Below are 27,567 nucleotides of genomic sequence, written 5' to 3'. Positions count from 1 at the left end.
TAAATATGCCCTCTGCTTTGTGAGTGGCACCTTTCATTGCACCAGAAGGCACTGCGAGCTGTTTGTAATAAGTCAACAAGGAATAAGTACATCTTATTCAGTAGATTCACTGAACAGTAAAATCTGAGCCAAAACATGCAGAACTAGTCTTTTATGTGGGTGTGTGCTTGCCGAAGTGTGCATTTGTTAGTCTGTGACAGTCGGTTCAACAGTGACTGGTTTATATGGAAGGGACCCGTATAGCACAATTACAACCTACTACGTGTGTTACACCTTGCAGTGCTTTCAGATAACGCAACTGTGGAATGCGATCATTTGTGGCTGGTCGAGGATTCCATGGCCAGTAACACTGTGAAGAGCACCGCGATGCATGCTCGCGATGGCATGGTGGGACCCGCACCGTCCGGGGAAGCTGGAGAACCATCTTTGCCGGTGGCGCATCAAGGCGACCCAGTTGTACCCGGTAGTGAGCCGTCGCTCCCCAGAAGGTATACAGTGTACACCGGCTCCTCTGTGGTTAAACGTGCTAGCTAGCCCTGAATATTATTATGTGCATGCATCTGTCTTATATGGGTGTCCTCAGCTAGTTTACTACCTGTGGTGTGTGTACTATATGGCTTCTTTGATTTTTGTGGACTTGTGCAAATTTTGCATGGAACCTTCAGTTTGGGTCAGGCTTGTACACTATGATGCAGTGATTTATTGATATGTACTTCTTTGTGAGCTCCCTCCCATCCTACGTGTGTAGTTATTAAATTGGTTGACTGTTTTTTTCCCCCCTCAATATATTCATATTATAGATATTATTTTACATTCTGCTTTATATTTCATATTGTATAGATATAAATTCTTTGTTGTCCCCGCCGAACGAGTTCGAGCAGGGGACTATGAAACGGGCTCCGTACGTGTGTGTGTCCGTGTGTCCGTCCGTCTGTCCGTCCGTCCGTCCGTGTGTCCGTGTGTCCGTGTGTCCGTGTGTGCGTCCGTGTGTGATCAAAATCTTCAATTTGCTACTTCTCTGTCATTTATGAGCCAATTTTGATTCTGTTTGCTTTATATGATAGCACTACATGGGAGCTTTGAAACTTCTACACAGAATTTCAGTCGTGACCTTTGACCTTGACCTTTGACCTATATTGTACATTTTGCTACAAAATGCTACTCCTTCGCCATTTCTAACCCGATTTCGATTCCGTTTGCTTTATGTGATGGCACTAGGTGAGGGCTTCAAAACTTCTACACAGAATTTTGACCTTTGACTTCTTTGACCTTTGACCTTGATTTTTTGACCTATATTGTACATTTTGCTACAAAATGCTACTCCTTCGCCATTTCTAACCCGATTTCGATTCCGTTTGCTTTATGTGATGGCACTAGGTGAGGGCTTCAAAACTTCTACACAGAATTTTGACCTTTGACTTCTTTGACCTTTGACCTTGATTTTTGACCTATATTGTACATTTTGCTACGAAATGCTACTCCTTCGCCATTTTTAACCCGATTTCGATTCCGTTTGCTTTATATGATGGCACTAGTTGAGGGCTTCAAAACTTCTACACAGAATTTTGACCTTTGACTTCTTTGACCTTTGACCTTGATTTTTGACCTATATTGTGCATTTTGCTACAGAATGCTACTCCTTCGCCATTTCTAACCCGATTTCGATTCCGTTTGCTTTATGTGATAGCACTAGGTGAGGGCTTCAAAACTTCTACACAGAATTTTGACCTTTGTCTTCTTTGACCTTTGACCTTGATTTTTGACCTATATTGTACATTGGCTACAAAATGCTACTCCTTCGCCATTTCTAACCCAATTTCGATTCCATTTGCTTTATGTGATGGCACTAGGTGAGGGCTTCAAAACTTCTACACAGAATTTTGACCTTTGACTTCTTTGACCTTTGACCTTGATTTTTTACCTATATTGCACATTTTGTTACAAAATGCTACTTCCGGCGGGGACATATGTTACGCACCGCGTAATTTCTACTTTTCCTTGTTTCTTTTATTCTGATGTTTTGTAGCATCCAATTCACATACAAATTTGCGAAAATAAAAGCCTTGCGAAATAGTTGGAGTATACAGTACTTTATTCTTATATCTTCTATATTTTACATCTTTCTTTTTATGCCTCCGCAACGAAGTGGCCGGAGGCATTATGTTTTCGGGTCGTCCGTCCGTCCGTCCGTCCGTACGTCCGTACGTCCGTCCGTACGTCCGTCCGTACGTCCGTCCGTCCCGTTTTGTTTTTGTCGATATCTCAAGAACCGTGTGGTGGTTTTACATCAAACTTGGTATGAGGGTATATCCTTGGGGGATAATACTTTGTGTGGATTTTAGGGTCACAGGGTCAAAGGTCAAAGGTCATAGGTTATTTTGTGAAGAAAAAAAAATTGAAATTTCATGTTTTTCTCCATATCTCGCAAATGGTTCAAGGTATCTTCATGGAACTTAGTATATATGCTTGTACCGATGGGCAGTGATTATCTAGGGAAGTTGGGGGTCATGGGTCAAAGGTCAGGGGGGTCAAAGGTCAAGGTCAACTCCTCAAAATATTACTACTTTCCTTAAAATGCAATATGCCTGAAGGTTTTTTTTTTTTTAAACTTGATGTATGGCATGTATTACCCAATATATATTTTTGGGGAAGTTTCTTGCCAAAAGGTCAAAGGTCAAAAGGTAAAAGGTCAAGTGAAAGTGCTAAATTGCACTTTTTCCTCCATATCTCGAAAGTAACTCCAGGTATCATCATGAAACTTACATATTTATGCATGTTCAACCTAACAGTGATTCTCTTTGGAACTGTGAGGTCAAAGGTCAAAGGCCAGGTTTAGATAATGCTATTTTCCCATTTGATACTGAAATTATACTTTTTCTCAATACCTTGAAAATTACTCAATGCATAAACTTATAAAAGGGTCGAAAGTCAAGTAAAAATCATCAGTTCCCCAAATACCTGCACTCTGACATTTTAATCATTCATCGAATTGAACCTAGTTCTCGGAAAGTGAACTTTCAGCACATTTGTGTCAAACCTGTCATTTTAATATTTTGCCAATTGTGTGAAACTGTCATCACACATTGTCAAGACATTGTACTATAGACCTATTAGGAGAACCATGCATTATGACGGAGGCATATCAGTAGCCGTAGCGATATATCTAGTTTCTTATGTATTTAGGGCTTTTGGCTGTTTCTGACATCTGTATTTTATTCATGGTCATTTATTACTATACAAATGATGCACAGGATAGAGTGTGTTAGTGTAGGCGTAGAGTGCACTCGAGGGTATTTACAATTGTGAAACATGCACGAGGCAAAGCCGAGTGCATGTTGCACTACATTGTACATACCCGAGAGTGAGCTACGCCTCCACTATTAAACGCCACGAAATAATCCTGTGCATCATTTGTTTTATAAAATGGGTCGAAAATTCGAAAACTAACAGCATTTGTCAGCGTTTTTCACGTACCTTTGTGGGTCAAGACGTCCGAGGATGTTCGTCTCAAACATATACGCACGTCGCACTCGGAAATCCCGCACATGTAAGTACTGTACGTATATGCGTATACATACGCCACATGATTGTTGTGCACAAGAAAGGCCGGCTGGCAGCCCGAACGAGAAGTTGTTTACAGGATTGACAGCGCGTATGGTAGCGCGCGACGCACTTGTAACAACTGATAAAGTGCGCACTGCTAGTGTAAACATTGTGACGTCAGTGACTTTACGCTTTTTGCAAGGCCGTGCATGATAGTAAAAATTAATGCACGCACACGTGACTCATTTCAGCGCTTCCAATTGGCTACATTCTTGAACCCATTTTATAATTATGAATGATGAATGAAAACAAATCTAAACCCATGAGTCAGAGTGTTTTCCAGGTGCAGAGTAGATGATAGACTTACAAAAGATGTCAGCTTAGGTTCAAACTAGTATAATGTAAAGATGCTGTCATGAATGCCATGATGTGGCTCAATGTGTTGCAATGGTTAGTATTTGTTAGGGTTCAAAATTCATCTTTCACTAATTTGAATTTGCTAGCAATATATCCGAAAGCTCTACTAAGAATGTTGTCCTGCTGATGGCGATTTTCCAGGATAATGAGCTATATTTTGTAATATTTTGAGATAAAAAGTGTGAAATAATAAAAGTTGGTGCTTGGACTTTAATTCCTTAAGCGCCCTCCCTGCTCACTAGTGGATATGCTGAATGTTGCTAATGCGTGATGATTGAATCATGTCCAAACGGTAGTATAAAATTGCATCCAAAACAAACTGCTCGCAATTACCTTTCATGCACAATGGATACCGCTGTAGCCCGATATATTGTAATTGATGTAATCAAATAGGAAAAATCACATAGTATCCATGATCTGGTACGTAGGCTCAGAGATTGTAGTGTAAGTAGGCCTACTTTTGGTGAAGCTTTTAGACAAATATATTGCATTTTCGTTGTTACCCAAAAGAAACCGTGCTATAAATACAGCATTATTGCACACATTTCTTATGCACTTGTGTATATCATACCACAAAAATCATCCCTGAATGCTGGTATACTGGGCATTTATGGTTTCTTCTTCTTCTTCTTCTTCTTCTTCTTCTTCTTCTTCTTTTTCTTTTTCATGATAAGTACAGTCTGTCATCAAGTTTTGCAGGAAGAACCTCAACTGAGTCCGCTGTACAGAGTTATGGCATTTATTTCCTCTTCCTTTTATCCCAGGACAAAATTTTCCCCATGATACAGTGTATCTTCATTTGAATAGCTGTGTACCTGCACTGCCTCATCATCGTTAAGGAGATGTACATGATCAAAGGGGCCTTCAATTACCCACACACACACACACACACACACACACACAAGTCATGCCTAACTGTCCAGAGGTTGGAGGTCCAATTTTGGCAGTGAGCCAATGTTAGCTTGCATTTCTCAGGCTCTGTGCCCATTGGCATGCCAGAGTCAGTGATCCATTCACTTCTATCAAAAGCTATATGAAGCAGAGGGAAATGATCAGAATGTGGATTGAGTTCATTTCTTGTGACCTTTTTTCTTTGTGGTTCGGGTTGTTCAAAAAAGATACCAGTCTAAAAATCAAACAAACATTTCTCGATGTGATATGCAATTGAAATTTGCACAAATGCAAACAGGTCTGAATTTGCAAGACTATAAATGGTGGGTGTGTCAGGGGGGTTGCCTCCATTCAAACACTATAGAATCAGAGGCCTTCAAGTGTGCTGATCAATAGATTGTGAGTCTAGTTGAACTGTAGACAATGTGTTTAGTGTATAGTTGCATACCTCAACAAATATTCATGAGAAAGGCAGTGTGGGATGATGGTCTACTGTGTCAGGCTTCCGAAGTTCCAGAGATCACAGTATAGAATTCTTACTACAGTGCAGGCAACTCTTCTGTGCAACCATAAACTTTGTTGAGTTCATGATGCAGACACATTTTCAAAGGGCAATCTATGGGACCTTCGTTGTGCCATCCTTTGAAATTATGAATACCGAGATCAGATATTGTACTGCAGTATAGTTCATGGTTCAGATGTGGTAAATTGACCATCCCAGAGCTACCAAGTCTCACGCATTCTGCGTGAGACTAGCATTTAGGGGCCATCTCACGATCTCACGCATGGCACCCATTTTTCTCGCGCATCGGGCGAAGTCTGCAACTTGGGCCTAAAATAATGAGCGTAGCTCAAAAGATTAAAATGATAGTCGCAATTGAAGGTATATTTTCCTTTTGTCTTTCAAAATAAGTAGAAAATAGTCACCTAAGTATGCACCAGGTCGCATCGTTAAGAGCTAAAAATTGAAAAAGCTCCCTACCGTGGAAGGCCACAGGGGGGAAAAACCCCTCCCACACCCTTGCTCTCGCGCACATTCGCTCGCCGAGATGCCGAGTCATGAAAATCTCACTCATAAATTTTTTTTGAACTTGGAATCCCTGCCATCCCCCCTCAAAGCAGTGCTACAACAAAACTGCATGTGATTGAATTAAATATGATAAAACTGATTAGTAGCAATAACATTGGCAGAAAGCAGCAAGGATCTCATTTTTGTGAGTGGGGGAATGTACTACTATGATTATATCAGCAATCAAGTTTTTGTTTGTTTGTTTGTTTGTTTCTTTGTACAGTGCTAAACTTGGAGACACTCTTTGTTGGATGTTTCCCAGTAACTGTCAGTGCTTTCTTGCTTCACCTTGAGAAAATAATCCTTTGAAAAAGAAGACTATTTATGACAGAGCTACCAAGTCTCACGCATTCTGAGTGAGACTCAAGCATTTAGGGGCCGTCTCACGATCTCAAACATGGCACCCATTTTTCTCAGGCATCGGGCGAAGTCTGCTATTTGGGCCTATAATAAGGAGCATAGCTCAAAGGATTAAAGTGACAGTTACAATTGAAGGTATATTTTCGTATTGTATTTCAAAATAAGTGAAAAATAGTCACTTAAGTATGCACCTGATCGCACCATTAAGAGCTAAAAGTTGAAAAAGCTCCCTACCGTGGGAGGCCACAGGGGGGAGGGACCCCTCCCACACCCTCGCTCGCGCGCACATTTGCTCGCCAAGATGCCGAGTCATGAAAATCTCACAAACAAACAATTTTTTAACTTGGCATCCCTGTCATGAAGATTTTCTTTTTTAAAAAGTGATTTGTAAAATCATTTGTAAACACGTGCAGTGAATAGCCTTATAGATGAGGTATACAGTATGTGTGACTTATCATTTCAGAACAACATGTAGGCCCTATCTGTACACCTCAGATTTAGGGTGAAAGGACAAGTTCACCTTCAGAGACATGTGGGTTGCGTGAATGCAGCAATATCAGTAGAACACATCAGTGAGAGTTTGAGGAAAATCGAACAATCTGTTCAAAAGTTATGAATTTTTAAAGTTTCTGCTCACTCAAGGCTGGATGAGAAGACTACTATAGCTTGTGATGTCACATGTGTACGACGATATAATGAAAGAATAAAGAAAATTAACATATTTTCACTTTTCTCGCATAACAAAAGAACACTTGACTTCTCTCTTTCAGAAGGCAGGGGGAATAATATTACCCTTAACATACAGTCAGTAACGAGTCGAAGAAATGTGCACTTTATTCAAAAAGTGAAGTTTTGTGAAATTCTGTTTTTATTTTCTGTAAATCGTTGTACGCATGACATCATACACTGTACAATGTAGTACTGTAAAAGTTGAAATTTTCGCGGTGTTGAACTGTTCGCGCATTTCGCGCAACGAGAAGCAACCTGAAAATAAAAGCACGCGAATATTTTTGCATGCCATATGTTCCAGTACTTGATGTCTTGATTACGCGGAAATAAAAAACACGAGAAAGACTTCTTACACGGCCAAATGCAAAAAATTAGTCATGCGAAAATATCCACTTTTACAGTAGTCTTCTCGTCCAGCAGTGACTGCACAGATACTTTGAAAATTCTTAACTTTTGAACGGATTGTCCGATTTTCCCCAAACTTTCACTGATGTGTTCTACTAATTGTCCCCGCCGAACGAGTTCGAGCAGGGGACTATGAAACGGGCTCCGTACGTGTGTGTGTCCGTCCGTCCGTCCGTCCGTCCGTGTGTGCGTCCGTGTGTGCGTCCGTGTGTGATCAAAATCTTCAATTTGCTACTTCTCTGTCATTTATGAGCCAATTTTGATTCTGTTTGCTTTATATGATAGCACCACATGGGAGCTTTGAAACTTCTACACAGAATTTCAGTCGTGACCTTTGACCTTGACCTTTGACCTATATTGTACATTTTGCTACAAAATGCTACTCCTTCGCCATTTCTAACCCGATTTCAATTCCGTTTGCTTTATGTGATGGCACTAGGTGAGGGCTTCAAAACTTCTACACAGAATTTTGACCTTTGACTTCTTTGACCTTTGACCTTGATTTTTGACCTGTATTGTACATTTTGCTACAAAATGCTACTCCTTTGCCATTTCTAACCCGATTTCGATTCCGTTTGCTTTATGTGATGGCACTAGGTGAGGGCTTCAAAACTTGTACACAGAATTTTGACCTTTGACTTCTTTGACCTTTGACCTTGATTTTTGACCTGTATTGTACATTTTGCTACAAAATGCTACTCCTTCGCCATTTCTAACCCGATTTCGATTCCGTTTGCTTTATGTGATGGCACTAGGTGAGGGCTTCAAAACTTCTACACAGAATTTTGACCTTTGACTTCTTTGACCTTTGACCTTGATTTTTTGACCTATATTGTACATTTTGCTACAAAATGCTACTCCTTCGCCATTTCTAACCTGATTTTGATTCCGTTTGCTTTATGTGATGGCACTAGGTGAGGGCTTCAACACTTCTACACAGAATTTTGACCTTTGACTTCTTTGACCTTTGACCTTGATTTTTTGACCTATATTGTACATTTTGCTACAAAATGCTACTCCTTCGCCATTTCTAACCCGATTTCAATTCCGTTTGCTTTATGTGATGGCACTAGGTGAGGACTTCAAAACTTCTACACAGAATTTTGACCTTTGACTTCTTTGACCTTTGACCTTGATTTTTGACCTATATTGTACATTTTGCTACAAAATGCTACTCCTTCGCCATTTCTAACCCGATTTCGATTCCGTTTGCTTTATGTGATGGCACTAGGTGAGGGCTTCAAAACTTCTACACAGAATTTTGACCTTTGACCTTGATTTTTGACCTATATCGTACATTTTGCTACAAAATGCTACTCCTTCGCCATTTCTAACCCGATTTCGATTCCATTTGCTTTATGTGATGGCACTAGGTGAGGGCTTCAAAACTTCTACACAGAATTTTGACCTTTGACTTCTTTGACCTTTGACCTTGATTTTTGACCTATATTGTACATTTTGCTACTAAATGCTACTTCCGGCGGGGACATATATTACGCACCGCGTAATTTCTACTTTTCCTTGTTTTGTTGCATTCACTCAATACACATGAAAGTTGCCCTACAGTTCAGTCATGTCACTTTGGTGTATATTATATTGTTCAACATCATATACTAGTCTACAATATATCGGTGTGATTTTTATTGTAACTTGACAATGCATTGTATAAACACATTATCTCCCAAGTAACACATCAAAGTGGACACTGAGGGGGGGGGGGGCATCAATGCTCAACACATTGACTTCAGTAGATTGGAATGATATGTAAAAGGCATTTCAAATAAAATCTCAGTAGCAAACATGCAGGGTACTGGTGGTCCGTGAGGGATTTGAGCATGTCGCTGTGACATGCTAGAATTCTTGTGCAACATCCTCAAAGAGCCAGCAACATGCTATGCAACATCCTTATGGGTAATTCCATGAAGTTGGGGCAGTGTCCATGTAGCATCGTGATATTTGAAAAATACATTTCAGCATAACTCAATATTAATGATGCTATACATTTATTGTTTGTAGGCTTTACATTTGCATTGAGGCCACACATTTTCCTGGAAATTTTGTGCCATTCAGACTCAATTTTGATGAAGTTATTAAACAATATGTAACGGTGTCCTGTAGCATCGGGACGTGTCCATGTAGCATCGTGATATTCTAAAATTTGGTCCTAAGAGACAAATTATGGCAATTAGCTTGACCAAAATTTGATGCAATATGCATATTTACTAGATTAGTCAGATAGCTAAATATCTCAAATTTCCTGTACACAGTTTTAATTTTAAAAGAAAATTACAAAATGTATCACGATGCTACGCGGTGTCCTTTTTTGTTACATTTGGTGGACACCGCGTAGCATAGTGACACATTGTGTAAATTTTCTTGTAAAAGTAAAACTGTGGAAAGGAAAGTTAAGATATTTAGCTATCTGACTAATCTAGTAATTATGCATATTATATCAAATTTTGGTCAAGCTAATTGCATTAATTTGTCTTTTAGGACCAGATTTTAACTATCACGATGCTACATGGACACGTCACGATGCTACAGGACACCGTTACATTTTTTTAAGATAACTTCATCAAAATTGAGTCTGAATGGCACAAAATTTCCAGGAAAATGTATGGTCTCAATACAAATGTAAAGCCTATAAACAATATATGTATAGCACAATTAGTATTGAGTTATGCTGAAATGTAACACTTTGTGCCCCAACTTCACGGAATTACCCTTGAGAAAAGGGGACATGCTCAAAATGAAATATAATCAAACATGAAAAACCTGCAAAATCTGCAAAACATCAAACTACCATTGGTACTTCGAAAATTTGTGCACAAAACATGAGACAAAACATTGAACATATAAAGCAGCTCAACTGGAAATAAGTCAAAATATTGCATACGCTATAATTTCCACAATATTCTCACATTCAGAGCATGCAACATGCTCAAATATCAACTTTTCAAGTTGTTGACCGTCCTGAACAGGAATATTCAATTAAGAATAATTTGGTGAGTCCATGTAGTATGAACTTAATACCCTTACATATGTTTAGATTTACAGATCAGTCAATGATATGAATCATTGTTCAGTGATAACGTAGGGCATGTGTACACATACTGGTACATTGTTTAGGTTCATGTACAGAATTGTTTAGATTACAAGATTAGTGTGGACAAAATTTATCTTTTTATCAGTGATGACACATTACATACATAACATTTACTGTGAACTACATAAATCTGAGCCTGGGAGCATCGTTGTATTTTGGAGAAGGGATGAAATTTGTGGCATTTTAAAGGGTGTGTACAGTTCTGGTCGAGGTGAAGATTTAGCTTTTAACGTTTTGTGAGATATTCAGAAACCACTCTATGAGATGTCAAAGAGCATGCAGTTCTAAGGGGTATCAAAAGTTTATTCGATGAAAATCCGTTTTGAAATGGCTGAGATATCCAAAAACAAGGTGAAACAAAGAGATACTAATAAAGTTGGGGCGTGTCGCCTTTTATTATTAGCACTTTTTGGGATATCTCAGCCATTTGAAAACCAATTTTCGTCAAATAAACGTTTAATCCTTCTTAAAATTACATGCTCTTTCACATTTCATTAGAGGCTTTTCATTATCTCACTTAGGAATGTTCAAAACATGAATCCCTACCTCAACCAGTACTGTACAGTCCCTTTAATCTGTGTTCCTCATTATGTGTCTAAAACTAAGCAGTCATGGCTATTTCTTTTAATACTTGACTTCATGCGCCATCAATTTTTTTTTTCACATGATTCCCATGGACTTCGTAGTGTTGCGATGCTAGCACCTAGTGTAGGGATTGATAATTTTGATCGGTATCGCTTCGTAGATCTGACTGTCAGTGGTGGAGCTCGTTAAGGCAGTCATTTGGGAGCTACAATAGCACTAGCACTAGCACCAAACTTGACCCAATGTACCTATTCTATTTCTGTCAGTTTGCATGAAAAACCTGAATTCTGTCTGCATGTTTTGTTTTTGTTTTGTTTTTATGCAGGGGGGGGGGGGTTGGAGGGGAAGGGAATTAATCCATGGGGATAGGGAGTTCTGAGCCTGAGGAATGGGTGTAATGAATCAGTGTTGTATTAAAGCTAATTTGTAATGATTTTACACTTGGGTGAAAGTGAGCTCCATTTAAATCTACAAAGTAACAGCCAGAATCTAGACTTTGGAGTGCAGCTTAGCAGGAGGGTCACACAGAGAGCTTGCTGTTGTTTGTCAGAAGAGTGTACTGTTTGTTGTGTCATCCTTTAGATTGGCAATCTCCAGTGTAGATAAATCATAGCCTGCAAGACACACCTAACCAGCTTGATTATACTTTAAAGGACATTAATGTAGACAGTGTTAGATATCGTTGCAAGAGTTATGAACTGTACCGTGGTATTCTTTCTTTATTGTATCCCTGTGTCCGTAGCAATTACCTTTCACAGTAGATGAGGTTCTCTTTGTTCAAAAGCTGTTAACTCCCCCGGCACTTCTAAGAAAATATATTAGTGTCTTTGTCTTCAGAGTTTGCAAAACAAACAAGTGCAATAAGTGACTCAGTACTTTCTTATGTGTATCCGTGTTGTGTAATGAAGGGTTTACATGATTAAAAGGGGTTGTTTTCGCGTGAGTGGGCATTCTTAATGTCTATTTACCGCTAGTTTCTGTTTCCCATTCCTTCCATTCTTTCCAGATTTATATTACATACATGTGTGTATATGATTTGCTGTTGTCTAGCTATAGTGCTTGTCCAACAGGGTAAAACTGCCCTCATAGTGATCTTTTTTTCTTTTTTTTTGAATAGGGAACAATCTCTTAGAAGTAACAGATGCATACTATATCCAAAGAGATTCCATGTTTTATTTCATCCCGTCTTGGGCTATAAAACTCCTTATCAGATAATGGTGTGCTGTGTCAGAGCTGTGTCAGAGCTGTGTCAGAGCTGTGTCAGTTCTCTGTGATTCTGCAGAAGACTTTCTGAAAAATCTTTAAGTGACCTGACACCTAAATTTAGAAGCCTCCAAGAGTTTTATTTAGGATTAGTTCAGCCACTGACATGCATGCAACACATCAGTATATCCCCAGTTCCCTCCTTTGAATTTCACTGATTCTAATTTGTTGGTGTTGGCAGCCCTGCTGTATCAGAAATAGCAGTATCCCAGCTTCGGCTGTAGTACATGTACATCCTATCAGTCTGCATTTCTTCCTATATTTCTAGGACTGACAAAGTTGAAGATCTTTTAGTTAGACAAGTATAGGCATTCAGTCCTTACTACTGCATTGAGAGTGTTAAACCAAATCCAAACAAACTAACAGAATCATTTTGTTGTCAGAAGAACTAAAGATTATTTCAGATTAATGCTCTGCACATTTTGCCTGAGATAACAGTCACGGTACACTACAGAGATTTTTTTAAGCATGGAAACAACAAGAAAGAATTAATTCCTCCTTTTTTGCTTTTCTTCTTCTTCTTCTTCTTCTTCTTCTTCTTCTTCTTTTTTTTTTTTTTTTTTTGGGGGGGGGGGGGGGGGAGGAGAGGGATGTCACTTTTTACATAGCAACCAGAACAGTATATGGTTCATTTCCTGAAAGGGAGCTCTACAGTAGCATCCTAGTGGAATGAGTGTCTGGAAAAAGACTAGAGCCTTGACACTACGAATAGTAGGGCAATCAGGGGCACACTATGCACAGTATCAGGTAATGACTTATATGGCATTACCTGGCAAGGCTTTTATGCATTGAAGAGCGGTCACAAGACACTGCTAATTACATGAACAACAGGTTCGTGAAAATGATCACATGACTGTTGAAATGAGTTCGTGCTGTATGTAGACTGGATGATGTTATCAATGATATAAATAGCACTTTCGATATTGATCACATGATTAGCTACAATTTCGTACTGTTTCAGGCCAAACAGTGACCGGCTACCAGGTATTTGCAGTACAAGAGCAAAGAGAATAAATATGATGATGATGATGATGATGATGATGATAATAACAATAATAATGATGATAATGATGATGATGATGAAGATGATGGTGATGATAATGATAATGAGAAAGCCTCCTGTATCCAGGGTATCCTCTACAGTGTAACTACTGCTCTATCAGAGGGCCCTGCCATTATTATTTCCCTAGCATTGCCAGGTACCCATTTACACATAATACACCTAGGTCGAGAGGGACATATGGTGGGTAAAAACATTTTGTCCAGGGATGTAAACACTGGGGTCTGAGTCTGATTGGGAGTCAGGATTCTTATCCACTATGCCACATCACCCCCCAGAATCATTCCGATACTAAACACTGATTTGCTGAAAACCTCAGTCATAAGATATTAGCATATTTGGTGTCGAAACCGTTTGTCAGAAAACAAACAAACAGTAGGATCGGCTACTTGTACATTTACATCGCAGTTGATCATCTCCCTGTCAGCAACCGTGAAATTTATCACATGATCAGTGCAATGGCTCCCCCAATTAAAGTTAATGCAGGTACTGATGACTGGGCACTCGTGCCCAGACGAGGGCACTCGTGCTCAGTGTTATTAATGGTGACATATGACATTCAGTGGAGGGAATACTGCATGCCAGTTGGCAGTGGATGAAGGTTAGTGTGTAAGGCCACATGGCAAGCACATGATGACAAACTGCAGGGAAGGAGAATTCGTTTGCGCATAAACCCACCACTGCCAAATTTTGCTTTGACTTTTAAAATGACCTTGAACAATGATAGCATGTTTATTTGTTTGTGTTAGTTTTCTATCTGGACTGACACTGACTCAAAAGGGAAGAATATAGATGCTTTGGTTGGTTCTGTTTTGTTTGTTTGTCTTTCAGTTTGTCAGAGTGCCAATATGCAAATTGATTCACAGATCTGCGTGTGTCAGTAGGAATTGTGTGTATGTAGGTAACTTTTGAATTATTTGACTCATGAGGCTCAGCCGAGTGGGTTTAGACTAGATTTCATAGCTACCACATGCACACTATTCTTACTGATGATGAAAAGACATGTGCATCATCTGTTTCATAGATTGGTAGATGGAGTTTTGCCAGATATTCATTCGTTAAAAGTGTCCTACAATTAGCAACATTGAAAATTTACTGGAAGTGCACAAACACTTCCTTAATGCACGAACTCTTGCTACAAGTGTGCTAGAGCGTATTAACGGTGGCGATCGTCAGTGAGGCAACATGTGGTCCATTAATATCTATGCACAGCTCTTGACCAGTAGGATTACAGAATTTTCTAAAATTTTCTAAAATACTGGATGTAGCATGATACAATGTAGCAAGCTTGTCCAGGAAGATTGTGTCCTGACAGTCTGGCTTGTGAAGTAATACTAGTATAGTGTCCTGGCAGTCTGGCTTGTGCTATACATACAAGATGAATGTTGATTTCATTGCCAAATATATCGATATCAAGTGTGTAGGGGGAAATTACGTGAAAGTGGATGTTCCAATATCGAAAGATATCGTAATAATGAAAAGAAGGAAGAAGGGAAGGAGAGAGAAAGGGGGGGGGGGGGGAGTGCAAATTGGTTGATACAAATTAATGGTCCTGAGCATGTTTGTGCAGTGTATGTACCTAATTGTAAGAGATGCCTCATGCAATGATGTACTCAACATTCTAACTGCCCTGACTTACAATTTGTCAAACTTTTGACAAATTGTGCAGATCAGTCGTGTGTATTATGCAGAAATTCAGTAAAAACAATTCTTTGCCCACCAAGGATACTTCTTCCTCTTCTTCCGGTATCATCCTGTTTAATGTCATACATGGCCTAAAACAGTCAAGAACTCTGTTTCACCGCCATCTTTCAATATTTGCTTTTATTTCATTATGGTGATATGTACTCTCAGAGCTTACTGTCAACCCAAGCGCTGATAATTTCAGATTATGGGCGGTATTACAGCATTGCAGGGTGCTTTATGAGTCCAAAATTCCCCATCACGTATACAAAATTTGATACATTCATAGTAGTAAAACTAAGAGTGAGGCTCAGTTGAGTGTCACTTAAAAGTTTGTAACAGCAGTTTATCATTTCCCAACCGCTCATTTTATTTCATGCTCTAGGTATACGTATGAAGATTATGAGTCGATGGCGCACTGCCTGTTGTCGCAGCAACCCCACAAGCCGACGATAGGCATCATCTGTGGATCCGGCCTGATGAACCTGGCCAACAAGCTGGAGGAGAGATACACGATACCGTATGAAAAGATCCCCAACTTCCCTGTCAGCACAGGTAAAGATCACACAGATGATCCAGAATAATACTTCTACTCAACCCACCTTGTCATGGAAACTACCTTCCTGTCTTCTGGTGCTTTTCCTTTATGTTGTAATTATTTTCTTTTATCATTCATTTCTAGTCTTTTATTATTTGAATAAAAACATGAAATTCCCCGAGTATTTGAGCCGTATTTTTGTCATGTTTTGTCATTTCACTTGCCGAATTCTGAAAGGCCTGTAATGAGAGTCTATATATTTATGTTTTTTTACTGATCCTTGAATTGATAACTTGTTTGAAGATCATTTTTCTGTCGCAATTTGGCAAATTTTGTATTTTTTTTATTCTGACTTTTTTGCAGATGTTAGCTAGTTCCATCTACCAGTAATCATGGTATAAGTGAATATGGTTCTGACTTTGTTCATGGCAGGTTTTGAGTTCAAGTCCAGTCCGGTGCATTTATCCTCGGAAAATCTATTTTGCCCATGATATCTTTCTTGACCCGTCTTTCTTGACCCAAGTATACAAACAGTGCCTGGCAATGCCGGGATAATGATTAAATGGCAGGGCCCCCAGGGAGATCTATGTTTACACCAAAGAGGCTACCCTCGATAGATAACACCACATTAGTATCATTTTATGATATAGGTATCTTGTACATACTCTTATTCAGATCTGGCAATATGATATGAGGAACAGAATAATTTTTTAACCCGTTGAAGACTAGTCCTGAGTATACTCGGGCAGGTGTGTAGGAAATGTCACATGTGTGTTGTAGCTAAATCAGCCTGTCTTCAACGGGTTGAGAACTTCTGAGCACTGTTTGTCTCTGACCTTCTTTTCAAGATCTAAGAGGTATTCAACGTGACAGTGGTGTGGCAATGTCTGGATTCAGTACTATAAAAATATGGCTCAAAAATGTTCCATGGCACGCCATTCCTTTGACACTTTCATTTTATATAGTTTGAAATTGTTAGCTTTTTGGTGCAGCAACATGTATTAATGTTAACACAGCTATTGACCAATTCTTATGGGTCTAAGTACTCCAAACCGAAAGTTGTTGCACTTGAAACCAAAATAACAGTGGGCTGATGGTTATGACACTTTCGAAATGGGATCCAGATTTGCACTTACAAGGGTGGAAGTAATAAAGGAAGCAAGCATGATATCTAGGAGGGTTTCAAAGTGTTCTAAAGATAGGATTGTGTACCATGCTCCGGAGGCGAACATTAGCAGGTACTCCATACATTATTCTGATTGACTGTAGAAGCATGGGGACAAAATGTCTTATGCGTATTACAAATTCTGTTTATAAATGCTTTGTCGAGTTATATGGAACCTCCACCCATGTGATTAAGAAATGGTTTCTATTTATTGTAGATCTCCTCAATGCTTTAAAGAGAAATGAAACACTTGCATGAAAGTAATCCATGAGATGCTAAGTATTTGCTCCTCACAGTAGATGGAGATAGCATTTCAAACTAATGTCTTCATTGAAGACTTCCTTGTCCAATAAGTGTATTCTATAATCTTCTCTGATTTAAGTATATAATACAAGTGCCCAGGAAACCCACTGACAGCCAAACTAATCATAAAAAATCAGACAATCGCTCAAATTCAATGATACTGGTACCTTTATCTGTGAATTTACATTACTCCGCAACTATTTATCTAGATGTCCATTAGCCATTATACAATCACTGATAAGGCACTGAGAGACAGAACGAGCAATCTACAGCTGTCTACACCCGTAAGATTTTATTTCCTAGCACAGAAATGTTTACTATTTGAAGGAGGTTGCTTTGGGGTATCCTAAGGGGAGCTGTACAGGGCATCCAAGGGGAGAATTTAAAGTGTTATTTTTGCATCAGTGGGTTCGAAAAGCTGTGGAGAGTTTTGATATGAGGCCATCAGGATTTGGAATACATTTTGAGTGTATATTTGTAATCTGTAGGGGTTTACGTAATAGTTAGTCAAAACACGGTTGAGAGGTAGAGCATATGAGGAGCATATTTTCAAGAGCTACATGTTAGATTGACGGGTCATGCCGGATTGTGACACAGTTTTTTGTCTCGCCCACCGGAGGTGAAGGCGAGACTAAGGGATCCAAATGGCGTCCGCCCGTCGTCCGTCCGTAGTCCGTCTGTCGTCCGTCTGTCGTCCGTCTGTCGTCCGTCCATCGTCCGTCGTCTGTCACAAATGTTATAAGTTTACCTGCAAGACTCTCTTATGATGCATAACTTGGCAACTGTTACAGCAATGGCAGCCACACTTGGGTGATAAAAGCACTAGGGGTATCTTCATGTTATGGTGTTGCAGAGACTCCAACCCAAAGTACCTTCTGATCTGGAGATTCTCCCGCCTGAAACCCTTAGCAAACAGGAGACTCAAAGTTGATGTGTGCGAAGCGCGAAATTCCCAGGGTTCTAGATGCTCTCTTTTGCTATATAAGGCTTATTTTTTCAACATACAATAGAAATATGTAAGAAATCCTTTCCAACGGGAGACAAAGAGCCAGGGTGGGAGATATTAAATCTCAAACGGGAGAACGGGAGTTTTTGCAAAAATGGGTTTTCGGCGGGAGATCTCCCGTCGAAAACGGGAGAGTTGGAGTCTCTGGTGTTGTCAGAGGTCATGTGATGATGTCAAAGGTCATTTGAGGTCATATATTAAAGAGTAATATGTGCAAGACTCTCTTTTGACAAATAACTTCACATAAGTTGCTTGGATTACAACTTAACTTGGGTCATAGATGCACTGGGGGTACCTTCATGTTATGGTGCCATTGGAGGTCACAGGATAAGGTCAAAGGTCATTTGAGGTCATACGTTAAAGTTTACTTGCAAGACTCTCTTATCACACGTAACTCGACACATGTTGCTACAATGGCAATCAAACTTGGGTGATGGATGCACTGGGGGTACCTTCATGTTATGGTGCTGTAAGAGGTCACATGATAAGGTCAAAGGTCATTTGAGGTCATACATTAAAGTTTACTTGCAAGACTATTATCACACGTAACTCAGCACATGTTGCTACAATGGCAATCAAACTTGGGTACTGGGACATCAAACTTGATGTCCCAGACATCAAACACATCTTTGGACATCAAACTTGATGTCTCTTGGGAAGTTGAAGGTAACCACAAGGTCAAAGTTTACAGACAGGGTTCAACAAACTTATAGGGCCCAATGTTAAGTTTTTAGGGCGCATTTCGTTTATGGCTCATAACTTTTATCCCTTTGTCCATTTGTGACCAAACTTGGATGGAAGATGTCCCTTGGGGAGGTGAAGGTCGTCACAAGGTCAAAGGTCACAGACAGGGTTCAACAAACTTTTAGGGCCCAATGTTATGTTTTTAGGGCGCGTTTTGATTGTGGCTCATAACTTTTGATCCCTATGTCCGTTTGTGACCAAACTTGGACGGTAGATGTCCCGTGGGGAGTTAAAGGTCATCACAAGGTCAAAGGTTACAGAAAGGGGTCAACAAATTTTTAGGGCCCAATGTTAAGTTTTTATGGCGCGTTTCGATTATGGCTCATTACTTTTGATCCCTTTGTCCGTTTGTGATCAAACTTGGATGGTAAATGTCCCTTAGGGTGTTGAAGGTCACCACAAGGTCAAAGGTCATAAGCAGGTCAATTAACTTCTGGGAGTTATAAAAAATATTAATTCCTTGTATGCGAATGGGCGAGACACAATTTGGCAATTGCCTCGTAGTGAAGAGAACAAGCCCTCTGTCTGATCCCCTTCTACTGTAAAAGGTGGATATTTTTGCCTGAGTAATTTGTCGCGCTCCGCCAAGTAAGATGAATTTTGCTTGTTTTTTAATTCTGCGGAATCAAGACATTATATTATGATGCGCTGTACATATAACAAACAAAAGTATTCACATGCTTTAATTTTTTCGCTAGTTTCTGGTTGCATGAAATACGCAAAAAGTTTCCTCGTTTGCAATAACCCCAAGCATGTTCACAAATACATTTTTATAAATGTGATTACGAACAAGTTCTCTCACAGTGTGAAAGACCTTCCAGACTGACATAGATTGTAGAATTTTATGTTTTGTATTGCAACTGCCAGCACTTTTCTCTTCAAAGCTTTAAAACATGTGCAGTAGTGTACAGTGTATCATGCTCACTGTGTGTTTGTGATGTTATCACCACCACCCCCCCCCCCCATTATGTAAGATGTGCTCTGAAAACACCAAGTTTTGAGAAGTTAGATGGTTTACCTTGTCTATCTAAAAAGCTAACTGTCTGAATATAGTAACAGAACCTAATCCATATGGCCATGGCTTCTCTGAATTGGCACAGATGTGGCTCTGTTAAAAAAACAAAACAAACAAACACCAAGGACATTTAGTCTCTGTACACTGGGGAAGTTTATCAGCAGTTGTCATCTAAGTATCTATTATGTATGCTTGTGTGTGAGTGTGTGTGCATATGATGCACACAATACTTAATGGGTCTCATTGATAGGCAATCAGTCATATTTTTATGCCTCCGCCACGAAGTGGTGCCGGAGGCATTATGTTTTCGGGTTGTCCGTCCGTCCGTCCGTCCGTCCGTCCGTCCGTCCGTCTTTCCGTCCGTCCGTCCGTCCTTCCGTCCGTCCGTCCGTCCTTCCGTCCGTCCGTAATGAATTTTGTGGACAGGGTAACTACCAAATCCTTTTGAGGTATCCTAATGAAACTTGGCATGTATGTGTATTAGGGGGTGAAGTTGTGCCTATCAACTTTTGGGTGCACATGCTCAAGGTCAAAGGTCAAAAGGTCAAGGTCAAATGCTTAAAATTTTACTATTTCCCCCATATCTATGCAATGCCTGAAGATATTTTCTTGAAACTTAGTGTATACATGTACTACCCAATTAAGATTCTCTGGTGAAAGTTTGGGGTCATGAGGTCAAAAGGTCAAAGGTCAAAAGGTCAAGTAAAATGTTAAAATTTCACTTTTTTCTCTGTATCTTGGAAATTGTTCAAGGTATCTTCATGGAACATAGTATATATGCATCTACTGACTGGCAGTGGTTATCTAGGGAAATTAGGGTTCATGGGGTCAAAGGTCAGGGGTCAAAGGTCAAGGGTAATACTTCAAAATTTTATTATTTTCCTTATATTTATGCAATGCCAGCAGGATTTTTTGTTTTAAAACTTGATGTATGCATGTATAACCCAATAGAGATTCTCTGGGATTTTTTTTTTGCCAAGAAGGTCAAAGGTCAAAGGGTCAAAGATCAAGTGAAAGTGCTGAACTTACTTCTTTCTCCATATCTCGGAAGTGGCTCAAGTTATCTTGAAACTTAGTACATGCTGAATTTATGTATGTTCTGCCTGACAGTGATTCTGTTATGAATCAAAGGCCAGATGAAAATGATAGCAATTTACTGTTCAATACAGAAATTGCGCTTTTTCTCCATACCTTGAAAATTACTCAGTGCATAAACTTATGAAATGGTCAAAGTCAAGTTAAAGTTCTTAAATCCCCAAATACATGCTCTCTTATTCATCCAATTAAACATAGGTCAAGGAAGGTAAACATTCAATACATTTGTGACAAACATGTCATTTTAATATTTTGCCAATTTTGTGAAAATGTAATGACACATTGTCCACATGTACTATAGACCTATTAGGAGAACCATGCATTATGGCGGAGGCATACCAGTCGCCATAGCGACATTTCTAGTTTAACCATAAATTCATTTATCACTGGCTGCCATGCAACAAAAGATTAATCACTTCACCCCATTCCCCTCCCCCCCCCCCCCCCAAAAAAAAAGAAAAAAAGGAGCAGGCTGGACTGCCATGTCGGAAGTGTACTGTAATGAATAGTGGAGGTATCCAAGGCAATATGCAGATAATATGAACAACGACTACACAGACCAAGTACAGATTTGTGTCATGAAGGCCAAAGGCAAAGGGGAAGTTGAATTGCATGATGGCTAATTGTGCATTTGGAGTCCATATAATCTAGAATTGTATATGAAACAGCATCCAGTAATGATACAATGTATACAATGTACTACAGTAAGTGGAATGTACTACAGTAAGTGGAATGAGTTTGTGGCATAGACTCACTAAAGATGCTCCAATTCCTTGTATGTCATGACTATTAATTTTATCACGCAAATGATGCATTACACTCAGTGTCAATTCAACCACTTTCAATCATGCTATTGATGCTTGCTATGTACCATATGATGATACTTTTGATATAAAATTTGCATTTCTTGACATTTGTCTGCAGTTGAAGGCCACATTGGGCAGTTTTCGTTCGGGACACTAAACGGCAAGACAGTCGTTATGATGCAGGGCAGGTTTCACCTCTACGAAGGTTACCCCGCCTGGAAGGTAATGTTACCACATACTGTAAACATCATTGATTTTTTGTGATTAAAAGTTTATGCTGAGCGACGGGAAACATATTTACACAGATACTGAAATTTCGCACTGCGCAATCGCTTACTCTTACTGTTTCATCCAACTTACAAACAAGACAGAATTCAATTTTACATTCCCATGCATGACAATCTATGAACGACCAAATCGTCCTAAAATTTAAGTATTAATTTAACTAGCAAGTAATGTTTGGGGAGGGAACATACTTGTGAAACACACAATGTTCCTCAAAGTTAGCCAGTGACACTGGCTAATAAGTAGCAAGTTATAGCCAGGGGGGGGGGGGGGTGTTTCACAAAGTTGTTCTTAAAGTTATGAAGGATGTAAGAACGACTGATGATCAGTTCTTATATGCTATACTTATCAGAATCTCAATAATTCAGCGCAAGAACTGAATTTTTTACAAAAGTGTCATTATAATCATGTTCATTCGACAGAAGTGCACTGTACATACCAAAGGGACTAAACACGGTGCGCAATATTTCCTTAACCCTTCTGCTACTGCCCACTATTTAAGTACGTTTTGTGTCCTATACCTACTTTGATCCAGCTCATCGCCCCGGTCAGAGTCATGAAGCTGCTCGGAGTCCACACCGTCGTCATCACAAACGCAGCCGGAGGCATGAACCCGAACTTCAAGGTTGGCGACATTATGCTGATGATCGACCACATAGGCTTGCCCACGATGTCGGGGATGAACCCCCTCGCAGGCGACAATGACGAGAGGTGAGTGACAGATAAGTGAGAAATGTTTGTGTGTTTGTTATTAAGTTATTGTTGTGTAGCAGTGTATCTACTCGGAATCAGTATGTTCGTTGTTTGATATAGAAGTACCATGTCCAGATACGTATAAATTGATGCAAGAGAAACACAAGCTTTGGAGACTGGATTTGTCGTTCAGAATAGCTTTATTTCTTGAGTTTAAAAGTTTTAACCCTAATCAGGCGGGGCGGAATCCGCCCCCCCCCCCTTGACGTTTCGCGCAATATCTTCGCCACGCGATAAGCTCCTGCCGCCATGTTTCATGACTTTTTTCTTTCAAGTATCGCGCAACTTTTGAGACCCAATTGGTGCGCCCACGCGTACCGTTTTGACGCGACGCCCGTTCGAAAAAAATTTGTCAACCCCAAAATTGTTCCAAAACGTGATTTTGTGTACAAATCCAATACAAATTGTGTTTTTTCAATTAATTCACATAAAAATTCATATCTTTACTTGAATGGCCGAAATTAATTTATTTTAGCATAATAATGCTTCGAAAAATGTCTGTGACAAATTTTGGCCAAAAAACAAACAAAAACAAAAGGTCAAAAAACAAGGAAATAAATAAGAAATTCAAAAAACAATAAAATACATAAGAAATTAATTTCGATACAGATTTTTTTTATCCCATGTCTCAGAAGAATGATACAAGAAACATTTTATAAAAGAAATTAGCTTAATTGGAGCATTTATAAGTGATTTAGAGCCCAAAACTGATTTTATGCATAAATTACAATAATTAATATAAAATATAAGAAAAATTTTTCGGAGAAAGCAACCATACATTTTGATAGAATACGTCGCGTGTGCCGATTTTTGGCGCGATCGCGCGTTCCATAGGCGAGATCTGAAGGGGGGGCGGAATTCATTTAGAAACACAGATTAGAAATGCCATTCAAAGGGCAATTTGAAATGCATTCGAGACCATGATCACTTTTCTGCGAGTAGATCAACGCAATGCCGTTTTGAAATGTGTTTCTCCGAGCTGGCAGTCACGAGTGTCAACTTCCAGTATACTGTACACGCCGTTGGTTAAAAAAGAAAAGAAAAAAAGAGCGCACCTCAACTGACCTTTACTTCACGGGTCAAACGGCACAAATCAGCCCTGCAGTGACAACACTTATATTGCTATTGTATGATGTTTTACTGGTTGAGGACGAGTCCCGAGTATACTCCCGACAGGTGTCTATGGGAAATGCTTGTTTTAGCGAAATCAGTCTGTCCTCAATGGGTTAATGTATATGTGGGCTGGAAAATCAGCTGGATGCCAGGGGGTGTTTCACAAAGAATTGAAGTTGGTCTTAAAAGTTAAGATCATTATGAAATCATGGAATGCAACTGGTTTCCCTGTTCAGATTTATCAGTCTTGCAGAATCCTCTTCAAATTGTTATTGAAAATTATGGAAAAAGTCCTTTGTCACTTACTTTATTTTGTATATTAATGGCTACATGAAAGTCTCTGAAATGTTCTTTTTTATTAGGAAGTTAGAATACCTTTGAAGGAACGCAGAGGATACCACACACTGCATAAAGATAATAAACAAAAGTCATTTGTGTTTTATGGGTCTGGGTTTAGAATGACTGTCTTATGTCATGAACTTGTCATGTGCATTGCGGTGTCCTTTTCCCCCAGGTTTGGGCCGAGATTCACCAACATGTCAAACGTGTATGACAAGGAGCTGCGGGCACTCACCCTGAAGGTTGCTCAAGATCTCCAGTGCTCCACATTTATCAAGGAGGGCGTCTACGTCATGGTCAGCGGCCCCTCATACGAGACCCCAGCAGAGTTGAGGTTTCTAAGGACCATCGGGGCAGATGTTGTAGGTGAGGTTTCTGCAGAGAGCTTGCGCGTACTGGCCTACATAGACATAATCATGGACCAGCCAAGCACAGACAATGGCGTACCTTTTCACAAATTTCCACACAGACACGTACAGCGGTGGACAGTTTTTTCTTAATACTGTGTTTTTCAGTGAAGTTGTTATCATGAGTATCAGATTGGATGTATGAACAAGACCATTTATGCTAAGTGACTGCTCTTCATACTCTAGTGTGATGATAACATTTGTCTATACCACAGGTCACAAAAAAACGTTGCCCTGTGTCTTCATTAAAGCATGTATGAGTGGTTACATATATGCCTCAAAAAAAAAAACAAAAAAAAACAGACAAACAAACAAACAAACAAACAAACAAATTGATAACTGTGAGTAGACAGCATTCAATACTGAGTCATTTTATTGCCTTATAGAGTTTAAATGATTTGTTTTATGTGGCCGGTAAGGAAGCAATGACTGGTTGCAAGCAAGCGACCATGGGACCGAGGGTTTTAAGTTCTCTATGAGATTCTAGGCAATGAGGATAAAGTGCCCTGCCCAGGGGCACAACCCACTGCAGGCAGGGAACTCGAACCAGGGAACTTGTGACTGACAGTAGAGAAACCGTGATAATTTCTGTATCTGTTTCAAGGACAGAGTGCAGGAAACAACATAGATTTAGAGATCCAATGACCTTCTCCTCTGAGATTTGTCCATTTTTGCAATCTTGTGCTAAATTGATTATCTTTCAAGAGCAACCTCGGGTGAATTTCTGTCAGTTCTCATCTAACATTTGGCCATCGAGTTGCAATGAGTAATGCACAGATTTGAAAAATTTTGTTTTTTTCAAAACACTTTATTGTGTGAGAATGTCCACAAATTGCCAAATACTTCTCATTTTGCGTATGCATTAATGCCCTAGAAAACTAGAAATTTCCGCGTTCATGTAACTTTTGCGAATTTGGCAACGAGTCACGGTTTGCGAAAATAAAATGCACACTTGAGTTTTTGTTCACACAATTCAGTGGATGTATTACTCTATGCTCATTTTGAAATTTTCATTGGCGGCAGTTCGCGAAAGTTTCATACCGCAGAAATTACTGTCGGCTCCAATTTGCCAAAGTCTCATGCCGTGTATGTTTCTGGTCTTACAGTAGTAACATTTAATTTCTGTGTGTGTGTGTGTGTTTTCATGCAGGCATGAGCACCGTACCGGAAGCCATCGCAGCAAGGCATTGTGGGATGCGGGTGTTGGGCTTCTCACTCGTGACGAATAGCTGCATCATGGACTACAAGTCCCACGGCGAGACCAATCACGAGGAGGTCCTGGAGACGGGCAAGTGGCGTGCTGGGGTCATGCAGGACCTAATCGCACAGGTGGTGGAGCGGATGAACGGAGAGGAGTAGCTCTAAGCATTATCAATGTATTCTTGTACGGTAGTTATCTTTATGTCTAAATGAGATTTTTATGTCCTTTCGTGTGGACTGGTCCATAGCCACGATAGACAGAGCGGTGAACTATTTTTCTGTAAGCGGGCAAATTTGAATTTTTTATCTCGCTGATTGGATGGAGCAGGCAAGTAAGCAATAAGATTCTGTTCTGTTCACTTCACAGTAGATAAGGCTTTTGTGTCCCGAGTATGTTTGCGCACAAATGTTAGGCAGTATCTATTTGCAGAATGATGAACACATAAATATTGACAAAGTCTTGCTTCTTCCCTTTCCCTCATTTCTTTTTTTTTTTTCCAGCAGGTTCTGTATCAAGGCAGCACAAAGTGCTGATATTATGCAGAGATAGATAGATATATATTGCAGCTGTAAATGTTCCCAATATCAGCTGAGAGGAATATTGATTTGCCATAAAAATAAATATAAGTAGAGGTATTGGTGAGAACCCCAACGTACAGTAGTGTACAGTGGCTCAAGTCGTCTTGTTGCTCGTATGGTTCATGCCTCTGCGCGGTGAAAAAGGTGCCTAAGGCATTGTTTACTCAAGTTTCCAATGCAATTCTCAACTTGCCCACTGCCCCTCCGGGTGGGAAGAATACACACTCAAGATCTTCTTTCAGACGGCATTAAAGGCAAGTTTTGTTCACATACTGTATGAGTAGTCATCTGCGTATGAGCAGGCCACTGTTAGTTCCTAACTCACTCTTGAGTGTTTTCAGCGAACTAACATCCTGCCTTCACTTTTACTTACAAGATGTGCGTTGAGCACAAATGGTAGTAATGTAGAATTCATCTTATATTATGGGTACACCCAAATCATGTATATTGTGCTGATACTAATGGATATCCCAAACAAGGTTTCCCAAGAACACATGGTGTCCACTGTGATGCCTGAATGTATAGATGGATTTGTATATATATATTTTTTTTTGTGGCATTGTTGGGTCTTCTTTTCATCATTACACAACTCTCCAAGCACTTTTCCTACAGTGGTGATGAATACAAGGTTATCTGTCAGTGAACAACCTACATACCATACCATGCTACATGGTGGTCACATCTTAGCGGTGGAGATAATCTTGAACTTTGTAAAAATTAAAAAATTTGCACAAGAGACATGGTCCTCTACCTTTTCAATATCGTGATTTTTTGATATTATTATCATGAGTGCAATTTATCATATTATGTTCTTAAGACGCTAACTCTTACAGGGAATATGATGATCTAAGAACTCTTGATCATTGCATGGAACACTACATGACCACTTCATCATTAGGTTAAGGGGTATACATGGTCAAAGTTATTGGTTCCAGAATTTGTTTGAGAATAATGTACGTTCGAAATTAGGAACTTTGCAAGTGTTGAAAAAACTTTTTGAAGCTAATTCACACTTCGTCACTAGCAGTCAAGGCAAGATTATATGCGAACACTTGTACATGAAGTAGATTACATTGAACGCTCTATATACTCATGCACCTTTGTGTAT

At 39.6% G+C, this 27,567-nt stretch overlaps 1 protein-coding gene across 1 annotated transcript; it reads left to right on the top strand.

Annotated features, from left to right (window-relative positions):
- On the top strand, positions 1-27,190 carry LOC139726929 (purine nucleoside phosphorylase-like). Its single transcript, XM_071637915.1, has 6 exons — positions 1-488; positions 15,497-15,666; positions 21,902-22,005; positions 22,604-22,779; positions 24,449-24,639; positions 25,831-27,190. The coding sequence occupies exons 1-6, from the start codon at positions 337-339 to the stop codon at positions 26,037-26,039; spliced, it is 1,002 nt and encodes a 333-aa protein (XP_071494016.1). The 5' UTR covers positions 1-336; the 3' UTR covers positions 26,040-27,190.
- Positions 27,191-27,567: the final 377 nt, after the last annotated feature.

This window comes from Diadema antillarum, unplaced genomic scaffold (genome assembly GCF_040938485.1).
Source record: "Diadema antillarum isolate AM-2024a unplaced genomic scaffold, OU_Dant_1.0 seq00000105_RagTag, whole genome shotgun sequence".
NCBI classification, from domain to species: domain Eukaryota; kingdom Metazoa; phylum Echinodermata; class Echinoidea; order Diadematoida; family Diadematidae; genus Diadema; species Diadema antillarum.
Note: the sequence above shows the minus strand (reverse complement) of the source record. Positions and strands in the feature narration are given on the sequence as shown.

What these genes read in the sequence shown, in the direction of transcription:
- LOC139726929 (XM_071637915.1), top strand. Translation starts at nt 337, where the DNA reads ATGGCCAGTAACACTGTGAAGAGCACCGCGATGCATGCTCGCGATGGC. An exon ending in GAGCCGTCGCTCCCCAGAAG is followed by an intron (nt 489 to 15,496) that starts GTATACAGTGTA and finishes TTCATGCTCTAG; the next exon opens with GTATACGTATGAAGATTATG. An exon ending in AAGGTTACCCCGCCTGGAAG is followed by an intron (nt 22,006 to 22,603) that starts GTAATGTTACCA and finishes ACTTTGATCCAG; the next exon opens with CTCATCGCCCCGGTCAGAGT.